At 36.7% G+C, this 23,782-nt stretch overlaps 1 protein-coding gene across 7 annotated transcripts in view; it reads right to left on the bottom strand.

Moving 5' to 3' along the window:
- Nucleotides 1-23,782, bottom strand: part of TANC2 (tetratricopeptide repeat, ankyrin repeat and coiled-coil containing 2) — a 519,058-nt gene that overhangs the window by 342,180 nt on the left and 153,096 nt on the right. For all 7 annotated transcript variants that reach the window (XM_027872925.1, XM_027872927.1, XM_027872928.1 and 4 more), the window contains one exon: nucleotides 20,089-20,160. In XM_027872925.1, the coding sequence (XP_027728726.1) occupies nucleotides 20,089-20,160 (72 nt within the window). The remainder of the gene's footprint in view (nucleotides 1-20,088; nucleotides 20,161-23,782) is intronic.

Genomic DNA, 23,782 nt, shown 5'->3' with positions numbered 1-23,782 from the left:
AGAAGAGAGTTTCACCCTTTACCCCTCACCTTTGATTTTGCCCTCCCCCACCTAGGAAAGGAAGGGGGGGAGGGGCAGCAACTACAGCATGCTCCCCACCCCCCAATGACCTTGGGCCCTAGGGCAACTTTTGCCTGGAAGCATCACCTAGATTCAGCACATCCTGCTCAAGGTAATGAAGCTAGCTTCGAACTTGGGTAAGCACACTCTTTTAAATTTGTAGTTTTAACTGTTAATGATGAGATGCTGATTCTCTGTGTAAAGAAATGCACTTAACAAAACTGAAGTCACCTGATTGGTAATGGGTTTGTTTCAAGTTTCAAACTGGTAAACTTTTTGTATCAGTTATGTCAAGCAACTTTTCATAATTTGATTACTGCTAAAATAATTTGGCTATTGTTGTTATTGTCTTAATGTGTAAACTAGCCAAAACTTGTTTGGGTTATGTATGACTTGCTGAGAATTTGCAAGTGTACAGAAATCTCTAATGATTGGCTTTTTACACCAGGACAAATTTAAGTTTGAGATATAAATCCTGGAAAAGTTTTTCCTAAATTGTGATTAATGAAACTTGATGTTTGAGGTAAAAGCTCCTAGGATTTTATTTTGAGTTGTCTGATGGATCATAATCCATCAATAATCAATCCGCCATCTGAGAGAAATGCCGAAAGCTACTCAGAGAATGTGATACTGGTAGGAAGTCAGCACTGGGAAAAGCTGAGAGGACAGTTTTAGCCTCAGTCTAAGATGGGATCCTCCTGGCTCAGTTTCTCCATTATGTTACTTTGAAAGGTAATATTACCCACCTGGCTATTCCTGCATCTGGCTATGAGGTGGATTTGATACTGTATGGGTGGAAAACTGAGTTATCTGAATCCAAATAGAGCTAAGGATGTTTTATCCTGTCATTTGGGCCCTGCAGTCTTTTCTGTCAGATTTGTGTCTTCCAGACTACAGGCCATTCACCTACAGTTGATAGCAAACAGCAGGTACCAGCCAATGTCCTCTCATCGTTCCCTGGATGCAGCCTGTGCTTGGTTCCAGTCAACCTCCTCTTTGGGACTCCCTCCTGAGGCAGAGACACCTCTACCCCCCCTGTCAGCAGGAAGCAGTTTCAGAAGCCAAGACCTTCACCCCTTACCCCAAAACAATTTGGGTCCCATTTGTTTGAGGGGGGAATGATGAGGATGGGAGTTAGATCTCAAAAAGGAAAAACCCTGGACTTTCCCAGGTCAGAGATGGCCAAATCTCTGGCATCTGCCTGAGGCTATAATCCCATCAACTGGCCTTCCATTGTGGCTAAAGCCTAATCTTCCAATTCTTTTTTACCCTTAACCTAGCCTAGACCTCCATTGTCTTACCTCCCTATGGCCCCTGGCCATTTTCCACCCTTAATCTTAGTTAGGCTCCCTTGGCAATGTGGTTCAGGTCCCAGGCATTCTAGTCACCCCAAACTACTTGGCCACTCCTACATCCCTCCCAGTCTTTCTGTATATAAAGTCCATCTTGTCTCCATTAAGGTGCTCAGATTCTTATTAATCTAGCCATGGGCTCAGATTCCTTAAGAGTCTGCCCAATATGACAGATGTTCTAATAAATCTTGCTTTTGGCTGAAAGAAAGCCTGGGTCAAATTCTTTCGGGCAGGACCCATGTGTTCTGATTTTGGGATCCTAGCACTCCTAAACCCCTAAACCTCAACATAATGATGCTGATTACACAACAGAAATTATGCATATTAGAAAGGCAGGAGGGGTTTGTCAAGGAATTAGGAAATGGGAGAGGGGTTTGTTAAGGGATTAGATAATAGGGGAGGTGTCCCAGGCTCAGTGGAACATTGTGGGTGATTACCCACAATGCATACAGAAAAACCTAGGGGGGGCATGTATGTATGATAATGATATTATGATAAGCCTCTCTATGTCATAAGTTTACTCTAGGTCAGTTCTTTACTATTTCTGCAAAGGTGCCTACTTAGGGAAAGTCCCTCCTATTGTTTTGGGGTCCATATCCTGATCAGGCATCCTGGTGGTACTGCTTTCTGACTGGCTGGTTATTATGGTCCTGAGATTAGATGGATGTGGTTGTGGTTGAGAGTATGGACACACTGCTGTTCCTTATGAGGCAATGAGGCATATATGAGGAAGTTAGGATGGGGGGGGGAATTGGCTAGGTAGGGGCAGTGGGCCTGCTCTTCAGTAAAGTCTATGATTGAGTCTAGGGGCCTGTGGTATGGTTAAAGCCAGATTGTGTGGTTAAATCAGGACATGCTTGCTGCTCAGTGAGGCCCATAAGGAAATCAGAATACTGGGGCTGGGGGCAGCTTATTAAGATTCCATCAAAATGGCCATCTTGGCCAAAAGTGTCCTTGTTTAATTTGGTATAAATTTTATTGTTTACCACATGTTCATTGTATTTTTGCAATCTACTTTCTAATCTGCTTCCTAGTCTACTGGCTGCTTCTAGATTGCCTACAAATGTTGTGTGTTGTTTGTCCTTCATTTTCAAGGAAGACCAATGGAACCAGGGGGTAATATCTTGACTCATGCGTGAACTGGATTTAAGTGAGGCAGAGTTGCACAAAGTCTTCTGCCTCTATCTTCCAGAGTCATAGAAGTCCAGAGGCAAGACAAAAGTCAAGACAATTAGTGATTGCCCTAGGACACAGTGGATGACCTTGGTATCTTCAATGCCTGCTTGCTTCAGCTGCCTCCATGGGTGGTGGAACAAACTGTTCTCATTCACTCATTCTAACAGGGGAAGTCTTCACAAGCATGGGGTAGAAACCACCCTAACTCACCAATGGGTTTGAGGCCGGTCAGTTACCCTAAGAATACCCTTAAGAATATGCCACTAAGTTATTGTATATTGTTCTAGTTCTACGCTCAAGCAACCTTTTGATCATGTAATTTGGTCTCTTAAGTGGATTTACCACCTGAAAGGAGTGTCATCTAAAAATAATAATAATGGCCAATATATACATAGTGCTTACTATGCACTAGGCACTGTGCTAAGCAAATTTGATCCTCACAACAATGCTGAGAGGTAGGTGCTGTTATTACCTTCATTTTACAGTTGAAGAAACTGAGGCAGCCAGAGGGCAAGTGACTTGCCCAGATTTATTCAGCTAGTAAGTATTTGAGGCTGGATTTGAACTCAGATTTTCCAGGACATCTAGGTGGCACAGTGAATAGAGTGCCAGCACTAGAGTCAGGAAGACTTATCTTCATAGGTTCAAATATGGCTTGAGATACTTACTAGCTGGGTGACCCTGGACAAGTCATTTAACCTTGTTTGCCTCAGTTTCCTCACCTGTAAGATGAACTGGAAAAGGAAATGGCAAACCACTCTAGTACCTTTTCCAAAAAAAACCCCAAATGGGATGACAAAGAGTAGGACAGAACCAAAATGACTGAACAACAAATTTCCTGACTCCTTCCTATTTCCTTGTTGAGTCAAATGCATTTTTGTACCTGCGTGTGCTTTTCTGTGTGTGTATATTCTTCCTTCTTTTGACCAGTTTGGACAAAAGTGAGGTTCAAGTATCAGACACTCCTCCCATCTCCTTGTTTGGATAGATGTCTACTTGTGCAACCTGATTATGTGAAATAATTTTCCTCAACTTTCCCTTCTCCTCTATCTTAGTGTATTCTTTCCCTCTCTTTCTATTCTTAAGATCATCATGACATAACAGAACCACTCCCAGGCTTTGTCTAATTGGATGCCTTTTTTGACCCTGGCTGATGATGTTCTGGACACACATTTTATTCCCTCATATTTGAATATAAAGTTTATTCTTGTTTAGACCTTTATAATTTTTCATTTATGTTTACCTTTTAAATGTTTACCTTCATTCCTGTATTTAAGCTTGCCAATATCTCTCCCATCCTTAGAAAACCCTCTCTTGATCCATCCACTCTTCTAGCTATGGTCCAATATCTCTTCTCCCTTATGTGGCTAAACTCCTGGATGAGGAAATCTACAATCAGTGCCTCATTTTCTTTCCTCTCACTGTCTTCTTAACACACTGCTACATTGTGTGTGTGTGTGTGTGTGTGTGTGTGTGTGTGTGTGTTTCTGCACTCAGATATACTGACCTCTCTATCAGGAAGTGAGTAGCATGTTTCATCATTTCTCCACTGAAATCATGACTGATTGTTACCTAACTCAAAGTTATTTGTCTTTACTCTGTTGTTTTCATTGTATAAATTATTATCCTGGTTCTGTTCATTTCATTCTGCATCAGTTAATACAAGTCTCCCTAGGTTTCTTTGAAACCATCCTCTTCATTTTTTACAATACAATATTATTACAACACATTTATACTCTAGAACTTGTTCAGTCCTCATTTTATTGGCACCCTCTCAGATTCCCAATTTTTGCTACCTCAAGAATGGGTATAAATATTTTTGTACATCCTTAGTTAAGGTTGTTTTGCTTAGGACTATCCTTCCCTCTAACTTCTTCCTCTCCCTTTACTTCTTTCCCTCCTGTTTCCCTGTTGAGTGAAATGTATTTCTGTACCCAATTGTGTGGTGTACTTAACTCACACCTTCCGGACTCCAGGCCCAGTCCTCTATCCACTGAGCAATGTAGCTACTAATAAAACATAAAAAAATACATATTTATACTGAATCCACTAGAAATAATATTTTGTTACTCATTACATGAAAACCTTGGTAACACAAGCAGGTATAAAATAAGAACCCCAGAATTAGCAAACATAGATTATGCTTGAGATTAGTGTGTGCTCTATAAAAAAAAGGGGAAATGTGGAAACACATAGCATTAAGGTCTCAGCGGTGTTACATATATTAAGAATTAATATAAGTGTTCTGGTCTGAAGTATCCATTCTCACTTGAATCTCACTTGTCTTCCTTGAAAACACAATCAATTTCAGGGAGAGATCTTGAATCCTGAAGCTACTTTATATTGTTTATGGTAACCAAACTGAGCAATGGTCTTTTGTTTAATCCAATTAAATCCAAGAGGTATCTCTTTGTATACTTTTGATCATGTCGAAAGGGAACTCCTTAGAGAGAATAGTCCAAGACAGAGTAATTCCTTGAAAAATGTTTTTGGCAAGAATAAACCAGCACTAATATTACTGTTACTCTGATTAAATAAATTAGAAAACACTAAATTTTAAACTGTTTGTTTTACTTTGCTGATTGATAAATGGTCAAAGAATACGAATAAGCAGTTTTTAGAGGAAGAAATTCATGCTATCATGCAAATTAAAACAGCTCTAAGGTGTTACCTCACACTCAACAAGTTGACTAAGTTGGAAAAAAAAAAAAAGAAAATGACAAATACTACAAGGGCTGTGGGAAAATAGGTACATGATTCTGCATTGGTGGAATTGTGAACTTTCCAGCCATTCTGGAAAGCAGTGTGGAACCAAGCCCCAAAAGTTATGAAATAGTGCATACTCTTTGACCCAGAAATACAACTACTAACTAGGTCTACACTCTCAAAGAAATTTAAAAAAACAAAGAGGAAACAATATCCATATGTACAAAAATACTTATAGTGACTCTTTTCATGGTGGCAAAGAACTGAAAAAATGAGGTTATGCCCATCAATTGGGGAATGGCTAAAAAAGTTATGTTATATGAATGTGATAGAATTCTCTTGTAATAATTGTTGGCATCATCAAGGAATGATGGAGAGGATACTTTTAGAAAATCTAGGGAACTGGTGCGCATGAACTGATGCAAAATGAAGTGACTAGAACCAGGAGAATAATATATACAATAATAATAATATTGATAAAGACAAGCAACTTTGAAAGACTTGGCAATTCTGTTCATCACAAAAGAATCAACCTTTGTGCTAGAGAACTCAGGATGAAATATGGTAACCTCCTCCAGAGAGAGAGGTGAGGAACTTACAATGCAGATTGAAACATGTAATTTTGGACATGGCTAATGCAGGAATTTGTTTTGTTTGACTATACATACATGTAATGGGGTTTGTTTTTCTTGCTTTATGAATGGGAGGGAGAGAATCTGAAATTGAAAGTAAAAAAAAATTTAAAGGAGAAAATAATTTAGGCAAGTGAATCAGGGAATGGGACTAGATGCCAAAGTCCTTTCTGACTCTGAAATGGCATAATATGAACAGTGGTAACAAAACATTTGGAGTGGGGAGCCATGATGGTGGGGGTAGGGACAAGATGGTAGAGTAAAGGTAGGGGCTCACCTGAGCTCTCCTCCAAACTCCTCCAAATACCTTTAAAAATGACTCTAGGGGTAGCTAGGTGGCGCAGTGGATAGAGCTCTGGCCTTGGAGTCAGGAGGACCTGAGTTCAAATGTGACCTCAAACACTTTACTTACTAGCTGTATGACCCTGGGCAAGTCACTTAACCCCGATTATCTCATCAAAAAGAAAAAAAAAACAAAAAACAAAAAATTAAGCTAAATAAATTCTAGAGAAGTAAAACCCACAAAAAGAGTGAAACAAATTTCCAGTCCAATACAATTTGGAAGGTCAGGAGGAAAGATGTGTCACACTGGGTGAGAGTGGAGCACAGTCCAGCTCAGGCTGCACCAGCACAGCCCCAGCCCCAGCAAATCAGGAGCAGGTCTTGGGAGTGACTGAAATAGCAGTAGCACCTCTCAGCCCACAGACAATAAGGGGGTTAAACAACTGGTCAGAAGGGGATTTCAGATGTGTTTTTGCTAGCACTGGAACACGACTGTTGTTTTGCCCATACTTGGATCTGGGTGGCAGTCCTGGGTGGCAGTCCCAGCGTGAAGAGGAGCACTAACACAGCAGAACTTGCAGCCACAGTGGAGGGGGAACCCTCCTCACAGTTCCAGGGCAGAAAACAGTGCTTGTGGTCACTCACAGACAAGAGCACAGGCCAGGAGAGTAGTAAACATGTCTCCTTAGATCATACCACCTTGGAAGAACTGAAAACTTATAAGTCTTTAGAAGTATATCTGAAAACAGCTGTATAAAACCCCTGAAGCTTGGGACAGTTCACTCTCCACCCTGGAAGCAGAGCCCTACCTTCACAAAGAGTTAAAAAGGCAAGTAACAGGCTGGGAAAATGAGCAAACAACAGAAACAAAGTTACTATGCTGACAAGGAAGATCAAAACACACTCAGAAGAAGACAACAAAGTCAAAGCTCCTACAATCCAAAGCCTCCAAGAAAAATATCAATTGGTCTTAGGCCATGGAAGAGCTCAAAAAGGATTTTGAAAAGCAAGTAAGAGAAGTAGAGGTAATGAGGTAAGATGTGAGAGAAGTCAGAGTGATGCAAGAAAATCATTAAAAACAAGTCAACAGCTTGGTAAAGAAGATACAAAAAAAATACTAAAGAAAAAAATACCTCAAAAAAACAGACAAGGTCAAATGGTGAAAGAAGTCCAAAAAGCTAATGAAGAGAAGAATACCTTCAAAAGCAAAACTGGCCAAATGGAAAAGGAGGTCCAAAAGTTCACTTAAGAAAATAATTCCTTAAAAATTAGAATGAAGCAAATGGAAGTTAATGACTTTATGAGAAATCAAGAAACAATAAAACAAACCAAAAGAATGAAAAAATAGAAAATGTAAAATATCTCACTGGAAAAACAACTGACCTGGAAAATAGATCCAAGAGAGATAATTTTAAAATGACTGAAACCCAGAATCAAAAAAAGAGCCTAGACATCATCTTTCAAAAAATTATCAAGGAAAACTGCCCTAATATTCTAGAACCAAAAGGTAAAATAGGAATTGAAAGAATCCACTGATCACCTCCTGAAAGAGAATCCAAAATGAAAACTCCCAGGAACGTTATAGCTAAATTCCAGAGCTCCCAGGTCAAGGAGAAAATATTGCAAGCAGTCAGAAAGAAACAATTCAAGTATCATGGAGCCACAGTCAGGATAACATAAGATTTAGCAGATTCTACATTAAAGGACTGGAGGGCTGGGAATATGATCCTCCGAAGAGCAAAGGAGCTAGGATTACACCAAGAATCACCTACCCAGCAAAACTGAGTATAATCCATGAAGGGAAAGAAATGGACATTCAGTGAGAGAGAGGAATTTTAAGTATCCTTAAAAAAAGCCCTGAGTTGAATAGAAAATATGACTTTCAAATACAAGACTCAAGAGAAGCATAAAAAGGTAAACAGGAAAGAGAAATCACAAGGGACTTATTAAAGTTAAACTGTTTACACTTCTACATGGGAAGATGATATTTGTAACTCATAAGACCTTTGTCAATATTAGATTAGTTGGGAATATATATAGACAGAGGGCACTTGTGTGAGTTGAATATGAAGGGATGGTAAATAAAAAATAAAATTAAAGGGTGAGAGAGAAATGTACTGGGAGAAAGAGAAAGGGAGAGGAAGAATGGGGTAAATTATCTGACATAAAAGAGGCAAGAAAAAGCCTTTACAGTGGAGAAGAGTGGGGAGGTGAGAGGGAGTGAGTGAACCTTACTCTCATCAGAGTTGGTTCAGAGATGGAATAATATACACACTCAATTGGTTATGGAAATCTATCTTACCTTACAGGAAAGCAGGAGGGAAGGGGAGAAAAGAAGCAGAGATTATAGAAGGGTAGGCAGATTTGGGGGAGGGCTTAATCACCAGCAAAACACTTTTGAGGAGGGACAGGGTGAATGGAGAGAACAGAATAAACAGGGGAGAAATAGAATGGAGGAAAATACAGTTAGCAATAGTAACTGTGAAAAAAATTTTGAGTAGGATTTCTCTGATAATAGCCTCATTTCTCAAATGTACAAAGAACTGAGTCAAATTTATAAAAATGAAAGCCATTCCCCAATTGATAAATGATCAAAAGATATGATCAGTTTTCAGCTGAAGTAATCAAGGCTATCTATAGCCATATGAAAAAATACTCTAACTCAGTACTGGTTAGAGAAATGCAAATTAAAACAATTCTGAGGTACTACTTCATTCCTATTAGATTGGCTAATAGGATAGCAAAGATAAATGACAAATTTTGGAGGAGATGTGGGAAAAATAAGACATTAATGCACTGTTGGTGGAGTTCTGAACTGATTCAACCATTCTGTGGAGCAATTTGGAACTATGCCCAAAGGAATATAAAACCATGCATACCCTTTGAGCTAGCAATACCACTACTAGCTCTGTATCCCAAAAGACATTTTTAAAAAAAGGAAAAGGACCTATATATACAAAAATATTTATAGCAGCTCTTTTCTGGGGGCAAAGAATTAGAAATTGAGGGGATGCTGATCAATTGGGAATGGCGGAACAAAATGTGGTATGTGATTATGAAGGAATACTATTATACTATAGGAAATGATGAGCAGAATGCTCTCAGAGGAAACTGGAAAGACTTATATGAGTTGATGCAAAGTAAAATGTACTGTGTACAAAATAACAGCAATACTACAGGATGATCAGGTGTGAATGACTTAACTATTCTTAGCAATACAATGATCCAAGGCAGCTCTGAAGGACTTATGATGAAAAATGCTATCCATCCTCAAAGAACTGATGGTGTCTGATGGTGTCTGAATGCAGACTGAAGCATACTTTTTATTTTATTTTTCTTGAGGGTTTTTTTTGTCTATGTTTTCTTTCACAACATGACTACGCATAAATAACCTATATCAAATTGCTTGCCTTCTCAATGGGGAAGAGGGAGAAGGGAGAGAATTTTGAACTCAAAATTTTAAAAACGAATGCTAAAAATTGTTTTTACATGTAACTGGAAAAAAATAAAATACTAAATAAATTTTTAAAAACTGTTCCCTACATAAACCTGGGATGTACTCTCCTACAAATATATAAAGTATGAGTATGAAGAGTTAGCACATATATAGACTATATTAATAGAGAGGTTCATATGAATGGAACACATATGGCCAAGGGAACTCATACCTTGAGTCACCGCAGGGCCAAGATGTCTTTTTATTTCTCATGGGTTACTCATATTGATCATTCTAGGCTCAGCTCCAGTTGAGTGGTGCAGTAAGAAGTCATATTATAATAGGCTGAAGAGTAAGAAGAGAAAAAGTGGTGAGGCAGCAAGTACATACACTTTTTAAGAAATTTGGATAAGAAAAGGAAAACTATAAGAAGATGGGTTGAGGAGATTATTGTGGCTAGTGTTATTAGGATACTTGGGCAGATCTGAAAGCAGTAAGGAGGAAAGCAGTAGATGAGAATAACTTAACTTGAGAAAGTGAGTATACCCCACATAGAAATAAAAATGGATTTGGAATAGAGGACTTCAAACATTTCTGTAGAGAAAATTTGAGCTGGGTAAAATCTCTGAAACATAAACACAAGGGACAAGTGAAACCTAGAAAAGTAATTGTATATGATGAAGTTGAAGGGGCTAAATAAATGATGATGAAGTGTTTATATCCTAATAGGGGGAAAAAAAGACTGTTCCCTCAAAAAACCTACTGTATTCAAGAGTTAAAGATGGAGTAAAGATTGATAAAGGCTAAACATATGTAGAATTTTTTTTTTACTACAGTTTAAAAGATTTATGTAACAAAGCTTCACTAATTCTTACATAGCTCTCTTTCTTGTTTATCTTTTACCTTGAAATACTTGTACTTGTCAATAACTTTTTTGTTGATATTTCTGTTTGCTGGTAAGTTCACAAATAAAAATAAATTTTAGAAAGAAAAGACAAAGACAAATGTATTTACTTTAAAATTAGTTATCTTTTGTCTTCCAATGAAAAGGAGTCCTGTGATCTCTGAAGAGAAGCTCAGAAATTGAATGATACTACAAAGGATGCTTTGATTATTACTGAAACCCTCTAGATTTGTAATGCATCCATGCTGATCATCTACAAAAGACTTTTGATAAGTTTTTTTGACTCTGACTCCCTTCCCCCAATTACCACCAACACTACCACCATGCTACTGTCTGGTACAAACAAACACTCATAGTCATATTGGCTTTGGACAATAAGGGAAATGAACTAGGGACCCAAAGACCAAATGTTCCCATTTCTGCCACTTATCAACTATGTGACTTTAAGCAAACACCACTTTACCTATAGTCCCAGGGTTTCTTTAGTTGTTAAAATGGAGATGATAGTATCTGCTCAGTGTTCCTCACAGAATTGTTGTAAAATAATTAGGGCAACACAGTACAATAAAAACAAACACTAGTTCTGAAGGTAGAAGACCTGGTTCACATTCTGCCTCTGATGCTTATTATTTGTGTGAATTCAGGGAAGTCACTTCATCTCCCAAGACTTTAGTTATTTCTTCTGTAAAAGGAGGGAAACTGGACTAGATAGATAGTCTTCCTACTAGAAATCCTTCCTCAAGGTCCTTCCCAGTAGAAAATCAAAAGACTATGAGATATAATGTGTGTGAAAATATTTTGTACATTTTAAAGCATAACATTTTTATCATTACTGTTAATAATAATAAAGAGGCAGAGTGGCATAGTGGATAGACAATTTGCCTAGAAATCAGGAGAATCTGGATACAAGTTATGCCTTTGGTACAAAGTGGCTTTGGAAGCTGGGTTGGTTGATAAATCACCACCTCTTAGTTCCCCTAGGCAACTCTTTAAACCACTGCTTTACAGAAAAGATACAGATGTACATTAGTAGAGAAGGTACAGGTCACCATTACCTCCCTAACCTGAAAAACATCACCAGTCTGTCTTCTCTTTCCTCACCCTTCCTCAGGGAAAAAAAAAAATTATTACATGTGGATGTCCTTAAAATTGTACTCTAATGCCTCATCATTCTGCAAAAATGACCCTGGTTCTTGAAGGTTGTGCTAACACGTAACAAGTTCTGAAAGGCTTTATTACATAGGAAAGACAGAAACTGATCTGGAAACAGACTCTATGCCTGTAGTCCAAGGACCAGCTTAGTTAATTTGAGATGCCTTTTTTTTTCTTTTTCCTTAAAACTTTTGTTTTTATTATGACCATTTCCTGCTCCCAGCCCAGCCCTCACAGCCATCATCTGGGGACACAACTCCTATAGAAAAGAAGTCAGTTATCTATACCAAATGCCAACCAGCTGGCACATACATGGCAGGCAATCTGAAGCAGAAGACAGAAGGCAGCATGTAATAGTATGCATAGTAAGCACCTTAATAACACTTCATTCATTCATTCATTCATTATGAACTTAAGCAACTAAAAATGAAAAATTCCATAAACAAAACAACACAAAATGAGTATTGTATATGAAACCATGAATCTTCAATTGAAATACTTGCTTTAAAAGATATATAATAAATTCCATATTACTTTCAAAACTCTCATGTTTGTCTGTGCTTCCTTTTGAACTTACTGCTGCACTATTCTGTGCAATTTAAAAAATGTTTCCGTGGCCTTCTTTTCTCTTCTTGGTATCACTACTTCTAACTGTCATTCCTCTCTGCCCCTCCCCCCAAAAAATGCTTTTGGGTGAGGTGGTCAGCACTGCTTGGTCTCATTCTGGATGGCTGGGTTCTTGCACTGCCTTCTATCTCGTAAGGTTAGGTTCCAATTCTAGATTTTCAGGACCCCCTATGGCATCTCAGAAGAGAGTGCTAAGGGCCCTGAAGCCCCTGGGCTGCTACTCTTAGTGGCCTCCATGGCAATGGCAACGAGCTTCTGGCCACCCTTGGGACTTCATGGGGAAAGTCTCCTCTCTTACTACCACCTGAGACAGAGATTATAGGTTACACATTCTCTAGCCAATCACTGGTCATGCTGTGAGACTGCAGGCCTGTTTGACTACAAAGGCCTTGCCAGCACTTCACTCCGTGGTGCCCTAAGACATCTGGCTTCTTTTTGGTACTGTTCTTGGAGGGGAAAAGCAAATTATAGTAGTTTATTGTTGGACTTCTGGATCATTATCCAGCCTAGTATGATTTTTGGGTTTTTCATGGAGAGCTGTGGGAGTTGGGAAGTCTGAAAGTTGTTATCTTGGTAGGAAGTCTTAAGAAGCATAGTTTTAGAAAACTGACTGATCATCAAACTGGCAAGCATGGTAGAGTGGAAGGTATACTGAGTCTGGATGAGGAAGATGAAGGTTCAAATCCCTCTTCTGATGCTTATTACCTATGTGAATCAGAGCAAGAATGTCACTGCCTTGGGCCTCAGTCTCTTCATCTATACAATATGAGGGTAGACTAGAAGACCTCTGAAGTTGATTTTAGCACTAACTCTGATCCTAAATAATTGTTTTGAAGTAACTTATAAAGATGAAGGAGAAGGTTCATAACTATAGGTCACAGTTGCAAAGAAATAAAGGAATGGCTTACAGATCTTTGAGGCCATGCTGAAAGACCTGAATTAAAGAAAGCAATAACAAATGGATATTTATTATGCCTTGGTCATGCATGATCAATGTGAACTAAATACCTGTCATTAACACCATGCCTACAAAGATGTGAGACCTTCTTAAGCTGCCAATACTATCAATATATAATTAGCTGATGTTTCTGAAATGAAAATTATTATTCTTCACTATCTTTTATTTGCTCTATTACAAGTTCAAGGTTTCTCTTAAACATTCTACTTTGGAATAAATAAGCAATAATTACAGAAATATCTTTTCATTATGCTGGAGCTTACTACAGACAGATTCACTCCTGATAAGTGAATATCTATCTGTAATCACTTTCTAAAACAGTTCTATTTTCTCTATTTATTTTACCCTTATTGACTCTAAGTTGTAAAGTAGATATAACCTGAGTGAATTTTCACAATGTGACATTCAATAAATTGGAAATTGAGTTTATAATGCCTTTAGGAATGCATGCCTAAAATAAATTTAGAATCATCCACGACTTTATTACTATATGCTAAACACAGAATACAAAGTGCCTGCTTCTGAAGAATAAACCTAAAATACCATGTTGCATTTTTCAGACTTCCCAAGGATAAAATAGTTGTGTGAAAGGTAAGCTGGGCACCCAGTTCCTCTATACTTATTCCAGGAAAAACCCCAAAGACCAAAGTGAATAATGGTCAAGAAATCCAGTGAGAAATTATAGAAAGTGACTTTTTCTACTCCAGAACTGCATAAAAAGTCACCTGGAACCCCATGGACAACAGAAATGGGAATCACTGGACTCCTTACAAACCACAAATAAATTTCTTTTTAAAAGCTTAATCCTATATTTCAAAAAATTATTAATGAAAATTGCCCAGATCCATTAGAACCAGAAGGAAAATTAAAAAGTAAAGATGAAAAGAATCCACCAATCACCTCCTGAAAGAAATTGCAAAAGAAAAAGTCCCAGGACTATCATAACTAAAATATATCATTGAAAAAATAGTCATTTCTGCTATAACATATTTCAACAAAAACACAAATTTGTTTCAAAGCAACTGATAAATTAGGGAACATTTCAAGCATAACACAAATTTCCAATTTACTTCTGCACAATCTCTTCTATAAGAAACAATGAAAAGGCAGAAAACTATCACTTCACAATAATTCATAAACTACAACCCTTCCAATATCCCATCCATAAATAAACTTCAGATCTTTGTCAACGCAAAGTTCCATATTTATTATATATCTTCTGCTGAAGTAAGAGCTGTGAGCAGAGAAGTGCTGGTCTACACCACCCCCACCTGAATCCCTTTCTTCCACAGCCTTCATGCCTGCTGTTGGGTCTCTTCAACTTACTCGTACAGCCCAGAGTGCAGACTGAACAGCACCATAAAACCATGGACTGGCCACTATTTATTGCAGTATTTATGTTTCTTAACCATTTAACATGTGCAAAACTGTGCTACCATTTTAATTTAAATTACAATAAAAATGATGATGACTAACATTTATATAGCATTATATTATTTTATATTATGTTAATATGTTATATTCTATTAAAATTATACTTACTATGTGTCAGGTACTTTCCTGCACATTTTTTTAATGTCACTCACAAAGTTTTTGAATATCGTGCCCCTACCTTCATTTCACCCACAAGTTCTATGGTTTTTTGTACAGTATATATGTTGAGTTTTAGCAAAACTTATCATTCTGTACCTATCCAGGAAGTAACAGTTCAAGTACTAAAGAATTACAGTAAGTATCACACAACACTTGGCAGCTTCTACTATAAACAAGAAATCTTGGAATACACCATCATAAAGGGCAAAAGAGATAGGTTTACCAAGAATAACTTGCCCTGAGAATTTGAGTTTTGTCTTACAGGAAAAATAATGGACTTTTAATGGAACAGAAGACTTTCAAGCATTTATGATGACAAGACCAGAGCTAACTGGGAACTTTTAAATTAAAAACACAAGAGTGTTTGAGACCTAGAAAGGCAAATTTATTTAAGCAACTGAAAGTAGCTGTATGATGATACATACAGTGCCAGCATTTTAATGAGGAAATAACAAGCAACCCTTCAATCAAACTGAGTTCAACCATCTACTAACCCAAATTTCTAGATCAGTCTAAGAACCAAAATGACCTCAGATACTCTGAACCACTTATGTTCTAGTATCAATTAACATCCAACTTCCTAAAGTTTCCCTGGTCTAAGAAGCACAACTCAATAATTTAATGAATATTTACTGACTCCCTATTAAATACAAAGGACTGTATTCAGATCAGAACCTGAATCCAGGGCCCAGGTCTAAACTGGATGGATTCTTTCCTGAAAGACAAGGGCAAGTGACACCATGCGCCCCAAGCTCTTGTATTACTTCATCTCCCCTAGGTCCCAGGTCATTAGCAGAACTATACCACAGGATACTAGCACTCACCATTTATCTCTCCATTTCTTTTAACTAGATATAATTCAAATGAACAGGGCAGCTAAATGGCACAGTGGATAGAGCACTGGCCCTGGAGTCAGGAGGACCTGAGTTCAAATTTGACCACAGATAACGTACTAGCTGTGTGACCCTGGCCAAGTCACTTAACCTGGTTTGCCTTAGTTTCTTCATCTATAAAATAAGCTGAAGAAGGAAATGGCAAACCACTCCAGAATCTTTGCCAAGAAAACCCCAAATGGGGTTACGAAATTGGACACAAGTGAAAGGATTGAACAACAATTCAAAGAAAAAGTGATAAAATCTTTTCATGGTGTATAAATACTTCATTTGCAGCCACAAAACATGCCAATTACAAAGTATCAGAAAAAGAAATTACTAGGTTATAAAAGGCATATCAAAGCCCCACTTCAACAACTACACCCGAAATCCTCAGACTACTAAGCTTTAAGGGTTCATTTCCCAGCAATGCTTCTTTTTATCAACACCTCCCCATACGCCACACCTACCCCAACACATATCTTTATCAACTTTGAAGAAAATGAGATAGGACTTTGGTTCCTAAGATTTATAAGTACTAATCCTGAGAATTAATTATGAATATCACCATTAGGAAAGGATTCCAAGAACCAAGCTGCACCGATTGACATAGCACTGTTGTTTTTTTTAAATACTTACGGCAAAGAAAATTGAGGAAGAATCAAAGTTTTTATTTCAAAGAAAAATTGTGAAAACATTTTCTTTTTCACGTCTGGTCCTTGTATGGTGCTAGATGCTCTTAGAAATGGGGTAGAGGGTAGTGAAAAGGAAAAAAATTCACTGAGCTATCTTAGGATAGAATGTTTTATCTCCTAAGGGATTCTAGACACCCAAAGGAAACCATTTTACTCTTCTATTTTAATTCCTTATATAAAAATATTCCTATATGAGACTTTATATAATAGAAGCTAGCATTTATATAGTACTTTAAGGTGTGTAAAGTGTTTTACAAATATTATCTTATTTTATCCTCACAACAACCTTGCGAGATAAGTACTATTATAGTCCTCATTTTACAGATCAGGAAAACTGAGCAACAGAAAGGTAGAGGTTATATCTGACTCCAACTTCAACACTTATACACTGCAAAATTATCTTTAAAAGCCACACTACATTTTGAAATGTGAAAATCTTGTTCTGCTGAAGCTGACAAGTAACACACCAATTTATGACATCTGCCATGTGTACCTGAGTTGAACTTTTTACTATTTCAGTCATATTTAAATTAAGCTATGGGTTATTTGGAATACTTTCTGGTGTTCAGAGTTTTATCCTCAAATCTCTAGTCATGAGCTTTTAAATGTCAGAAGATAAAAGGTTCAGATGTTATGAGTTTGATCCCAAATTCCTGGAATAACATTTTCTTTTAACTAGATATGAACTAACCGAAAACATACTATTAAATGATCAAAACCTTTTTTTGCAAAGCATGTTAAATACCTCATTTTCAGCCACAAAAATACACCAAATTACATAAAGGATCACCTACTGAAATTACTAGGTCATAGAAGGCATAGTAGAGCCCAATCATGCTTTTCTCCAGTAACCAGCTCTGAATTACTCTTACCCCTAAAACAGCTCGAAGGGTACCTCGTCCAGCAAATTGTTTCATTCTTTTAGGAAAAAAAAAAAGAGAGTTCAAAGGAATCAAGGTTCTTCTCTACGTAAGTTTTGTCTTAGTATTATCTTGTTAGACTTTACTATTAGAGTTGCTGAGTTTTGTGTTAAATAGTTTCACAGTTTCTACATCTAAGCGTCTACTTCTTAGATTCTTTCTTGTGAGTAAACAGATATATCTAATATTTCCAAATAGATTAGAAAATGAATGACTTCTGGCATCCTTTCACTTTCATGATGGAACCATTCTGGAAGCTTTGGATTAAAGTATAGTAATGATTCAGTGACATATTTCAGGAAAACAGTATTATCTAATGTCATTCAGCCTTTGCTTTCTTAAATGTAAAAAAAAATATCCGTACATATTATTTGTTACATGAGATAGATCTAAGGGATGGAATGCAGAGGTACTGGGAGAAATTTTGTTGATGTAAAGAAACAAAAGATATTAATAAAATTGATTTTTAAAATTCAGTATTCTCCTTATATTTCTAAAGGCTCTTTTAAAATGGTCAAGTCCAGGAGAAGAAAGATATTCTAGATGATTCATCAAGCATAACTTCTGCAACATTTGACTTAAAAATGAAGATATTAGTCTAAGTAAGCACATAACCAAGGACAGAAGTTCCTTTTAAAAGAAGTTATATAGAAACCAAATAATACAGTTTTCTATCCAAACAAAATCCACCTCCATTCCCCTCAAAAGAGACTGAAACAATGGGGAAATCTTAAATATCTGAAATATATGCATAATACAAATCAAATAGTAATGAAATTTGTTGGCTTTTCAAATTAAGAAACAATGGTTCAGAAGAACTGAGTTTATTCTACTACTTTCTGCCTGTGGGACCATGGGCAATTCAATTTAACAAACATCATTTAAATGTCTGCTATGTTAGGGCAATGTGATAGGTGCTAGAGATATAAAAACGAAAACGAAAACACATGCTCTCAAGTAACTTACATTCTACATATACAATATGTACAGAGGTTAAGTATGATGCAAGGTAACTTGAGGAGGGAGACAGCACCAGCAGCTGGGTCAAGGCATTTAATTTCAGATGGTCATCTGAAAAAAGGGTTTAATTAAATGCTCTCTGATGCTCCTTACAGCTCTAAATCCTACAAACCCATAATTATCCCTCTTTTTATTTCACAACCATCAACTTTATTAACAACTAGAGGGAGCTAAAATCTGTCAAGAATACTGGATGAAAATAAAGAGGAAATCAGGAAAGAACATGGAACCAAAGATGAAAGGGGATAGGAGTGGGAATGAGAGATTATACATTAAGAGCTCCATTTTTGGGGCAGTGGATAGAGCACCGGCCCTGAAGTCAGGAGGACCTGAGTTCAAATCCAGCCTCAGACCAAACACCTGACACTTAACTAGCTGTGTGACCCTGGGCTTAACCCAAATTGCCTAAAAAGAAGGAAAAAAAAAGAGCCACATTTTTGTGTACCTCATAATGGAACCAAGTATCATGAGCTTGAAACAGTAGAATGGGAGTCAAGGGAACTGCATTCCAACATTGGCTTTGCAAGAGTAAGATTCTCTAGAAGCCAGATTTTTTTTTCTTTAGGAAGAAATACTATGGATTTCAGTAATTTTAAATGATCTCTTTAAAATAATTTGGAGTGTTACATGAAAAGAATCAAAGAAAGGAGATGGTCTAGGAATTGGAGAAAAAAAAATTATTTGGGAGCGCTATGTGCATTCTATCAGTAAATGAACAATTAATATTATGTTTCAATCCAACAATCCAGGAATTTATTTTTATACAGTATTACAGCAATACACATAAACAACCAAAAGCTTTTATGACTTCTTTCTATGTTATTTTAAACTCTTACCATGATTATAAGAAAAGACCACCAGCAAACAAAACTATATCCAACCACTGTTCACACTCTACGATGTCCATCAGTTTTAGTTCTCAATTCTCATGACTTTACAAAATTCCAAAGACTTTAACCATTCAAAATGTTTTTAACCACTATCATTCCCCCAGGTACTATTGGAACACATCCAAAGAACAGGGAGAACTTGCTTCCAAACCATGGTCACTTAAATATACTATTGAGAAGTCCTTATTAACAACAGATTCAGGAAAGGAAAAAAAAAGAAATTAAAATGACTATTGATAACTGCAAAAGCTCTGAAATTGAACAGCAAAAATATATAACCACAAAGTTTGCCATGTCCTAAAATTTTAGAAACTGCTGTGAAGAAACCAAAGAGCATGATGATCTTAGACAATAACTGGCAGTACTATTTAAAAAATTTAACTTCAATCACATTCCAGAAGTCTTTTTTCAGACATGCAACCATATGAGAACATGCACTATTCATTACATTACTTTGAAAAGCTAATACGATTTTTGATGAAATGTTCCAAAGTTTCTGCCACCATAACACCAGTTTTTATAGTGCCTTTTTCTGTCATTTATATTTGCTTACATTTTTAAAAACATGATACAACTAAATCAGATTCCTAAGTATGACACATTTAGATTATATAGACTAAAACTATTGAGTTTCAATGGAAAATTCAAACTGATCGAGTGACTTGCAGCCCTACAGTGTAAACCCACCACTTTGGCAGCACAAAAAAGTAAATGGGTAAAAAGTAAAAGAGAGAGAGTGTGTGTGTGTGTGTGTGTGTGTGTGTGTGTGTGTGTGTGTGTGTAAATTCAGGGACAAATTAAATAAGAAGTTACCTTGCCCAGAGCGGCTTTGGCGAGAGTCTATACTTGACTGTCTCTGATCTGGTGGCTCCTCGCTCCCTCCATCTGCATGAGAACCAAAGCATCATAAGTATATCCACATGTAAGAAATATGGCATTGACACAGCTTCTTTTTTGGTACCATTTGTATCTTTTAGCTAAGTCAACTAAAAAGTCAATGGTGATGTGAATTTACAGAGGAAAATGAAAGACTCAGAATATGAATACCTATCATTTGCTTTTACTTTATATCACTCTTAGTCACCAGAAAGTTTGGGATCTGTTCTATTTAAAGACACAAATAAATGAATTATTGCTGCACATGTGGCTAATCTTTGAGACCTTTTTTTTCAGTCCTGTAATAACATCACACCTGTCCCATTAGAGGAAAGTTTAATTAGCCTTTGAGTTTTTATCATAATTTTTTAAATACTGAGTATGATGAATACATGTAAAGCAAGTCCAAATGTGTCAAAAACAGCACATGATTCAATGATATGATCCTGCATTTTGAGTAAGCAAAGGATGAAAAGCTTATTTCTTCATGCATTCAAGGAAACCTAATGCAATAAAATTCCACCAGACTGATGACAATAAAAGTATCTAATATTTATAAAGCACTTTACAATTTATAAAGCAACTTTACATTCATAACCTCACTTCAGTCATGTAACAACTCTGGGGTTAGGGGACATAATATACCTAACGGCATACGTGATGTTAACCACAGTCTACAATCATGTGTCAGTGTATTAAAAAAGTGAGACCTGACATGTGTAACAATAAGAATTTTACTATATTTCAATGTGGGGAGGAAGGGATAGCATGGAAAATACAAAGAATCTAGAGATTCGGGTTGTGGTCCCAGGTCTGCCACTAAGATATGTGACATCTGCTTTGGGGCAAGGCACTTCACCTCTTCCTCACCTCTACAAAATGAAGGGGTTAGACTAGATAATCTTGAGGGCCATACAATCATAGAAAGTTAAAGCTGGAAGGAAACTCAGGGCATTTACTAAAGTGCTATCTTTTTACAAATAAATTGAAACCCAAAGAGTTGAGGTGATTTGCTCATGATCAACAAAGGTAGTAAGTGGCTGAGGCAGAATTAGAACTCAGTCCTTCTGCCTACAAATCCTGGGCTCTTTTTACTATTCCATGAACTCTAAAATTTAGATTTTGAATTATATAGCTGGTTCTATTATCTCTCAAGATTAGCTTTCCCTTCTCTAGACCCCCCCATAGGTAGGGCACAAACTCAAATATTCCTAATTCTGCCAGAAACCTACGAAGGGGACACATACTCTGACATGTTGATAGGTACAAGATTCATATAAATTATTTTAATGTTAATACGGAGGATTTTAGTTTTCAGTGACTGGGTCAAAGGTTTGTGTTTTTAAATTAATTTACTGTTACTATTGTATCAGAAGAGACCAGATCTTTCTTTTCATTTTTATTAGTTATAAAATTTATATTGGATAATGAATTTGTGAAACTTATTTATCAAATCAGCGCCAAAAAGATGACAAACAACCTTTTGGCTCTTAGCCCAGATTACTGAATAATCTTTTCATTCTAAAGTTAGAAATGAGCATCTAGGGTCAGAAAATGAGAACACAGCTCAGCACAACGACTAAATTTACAGATATTTTCCCCTGTAATGAGATTTTATTGTGTAAAAGTTCAAAAAGAGGGAAGCCAGGAAGTCATCAATGAGAACTAAAGCATTATCCTAAAACTTCAGAAAACTTACATTTTAATACTGATGAAAAGGACAGAAAAAGAACTTTTGTATAAGGGAAAATATATAAATCAACTCTTAAATGATATAAGTTACTGTTACTATTGCAAATGAACATTAAGATATCTAAACAGAGTAGGAGAAAAACCTTGCTTTAATAAAAACTGCTAAAATGTGTATATGAAGAAATACAGCTTTCTAATGGAAATGAGCAGTTTTTGGTAGTAAAATGAACTGTGGCATAAATATAAAGACCCAAATCACCTTGTGCACAGCATAAGATGATGTTTCATGAATATATAAAAATTTTGATTGCTCAAAGAGGCAGATAAAGAAATTTTTTTTAAAATTAAAAACTGGGGAAAACATGTCTATGTTAAGAAACATAGTTCAGAGATACAGAATCAGATGGAAGAATATTGAACCTGAAAGGGCATTAAGTTTAACTCTTTTACATATTATTGTTTTAGGACTAAACAGGGCAATTGAGAAATCATAGAAATAAATATTTAAAAACTGAGGTATGATTTTAAAAGGATTACTGATTACATAGGGGAAATCTGCTGAGTTGATTAACCTTTGATGATAGCACTTTAAGGTTTGCAAGTACTTTACATATGTTATCAGTATTTGATCCTCTCAGCAACCCTATGAAATAGGTGCTATTGTTATCCTCATTTTAAAGATGAGGAAACTGAGGCTGAAAGAGGTTGAGTGCTGGTAAGTGTCTAAGGTAGAATTTTAACATTCTTCTTATTCCAAGTCCAGCACTCTATTCACTTCACCACCTAGCTACTCATGCTTTCACTTCTGTAGTAAAAGTTGAGTCCCTGGAAGTCAAGAGATTCTGATTTGAACCACTGAAGGGTGGGGGGAAATGTTTGTTTGTCTGTTTTTTCCCCAAAAAGGGAAGTACCAGGCACACAGGAGGTAGGTAAACGGGCTACGATTAAAGAATGGCAGATGAGGAACAAATAGCAGGTGGTCAGAAAAACATTTGATAGAACTGTCTGAAGAGATCAAGAGAAAGACCAAGGTTTTGGCTGCTAGTTCCTGACTGGCCGAATGAAGACTGAATTTCAGTTTTTGCCCTTCAGCATCACCTAAAGGTTGTCTGAGAAGGAAAAACATAAAAGGCAAAAGCAGTTACTGCTGCTGGTTCGGTAGACAAGACAAATAAGACAGGCTAAAGAGGACTTTCCCAGAAAGTCAACCTGAGTTTGTTTTTATGTGAGTTCTTTTCTGACTGAATAAGGCTTCATCCAAGTGAATGATTAACTGGCTGGGTTGGTCTGTATAATCCAGAGACAGCCAACAAAATGAATTTTGAAATTCTCTGGCTTAAAGGGAACTGTTAATTCACATTAAATGGAAAGATTTTATAAACACCCACTTAAGAATGACTATTAATTGAAAGAACCTGTAAATGTCACATGCAAGTATAAGAGATTTGTCCAGCTGGAGACAGGCAAGGGCCAATAGACAGCAGAGAAGCAGTTTTAGTGTAGTATAGTATAGCAGTGTAGTGTAGCATAGTGTAGTTGCTGAATGGATGAATGATATCAAAACCTACAGCCCAGACCTATGAGTTACCCAAAACACATGGATTTTCTTCCCTTACATGCTTCCTTAAAGGATTCTTTTAAGTGTGTCCACTCTTCCTCAATACTAAGTGTTTCAGGGAGAGTGTGTCCTGAGTTTATGTGAAGATTTTGATGTATTTATCGTGTATGCATTTTCCTTAATATATGAGTACTTGTTTATTTATTTTGCCTTAAGCAAATGGTTATATTTAAAATCTAAGAGTATCATTATTGTGAATGGTTGTTTCTGTAAACATAAATGCATCAGTAAGAGCTCAACAGCTATAAGTGTTAAGTAGGAGGATGTATATTTCCTCTCAATAGGGTTACCCCCTTAGCACTTTGAGAGAATATGGAGTGT

Source organism: Vombatus ursinus, unplaced genomic scaffold, assembly GCF_900497805.2.
Source record: "Vombatus ursinus unplaced genomic scaffold, bare-nosed wombat genome assembly UNPS02014801.1, whole genome shotgun sequence".
NCBI classification, from domain to species: Eukaryota; Metazoa; Chordata; class Mammalia; order Diprotodontia; family Vombatidae; genus Vombatus; species Vombatus ursinus.
Note: the sequence above shows the minus strand (reverse complement) of the source record. Positions and strands in the feature narration are given on the sequence as shown.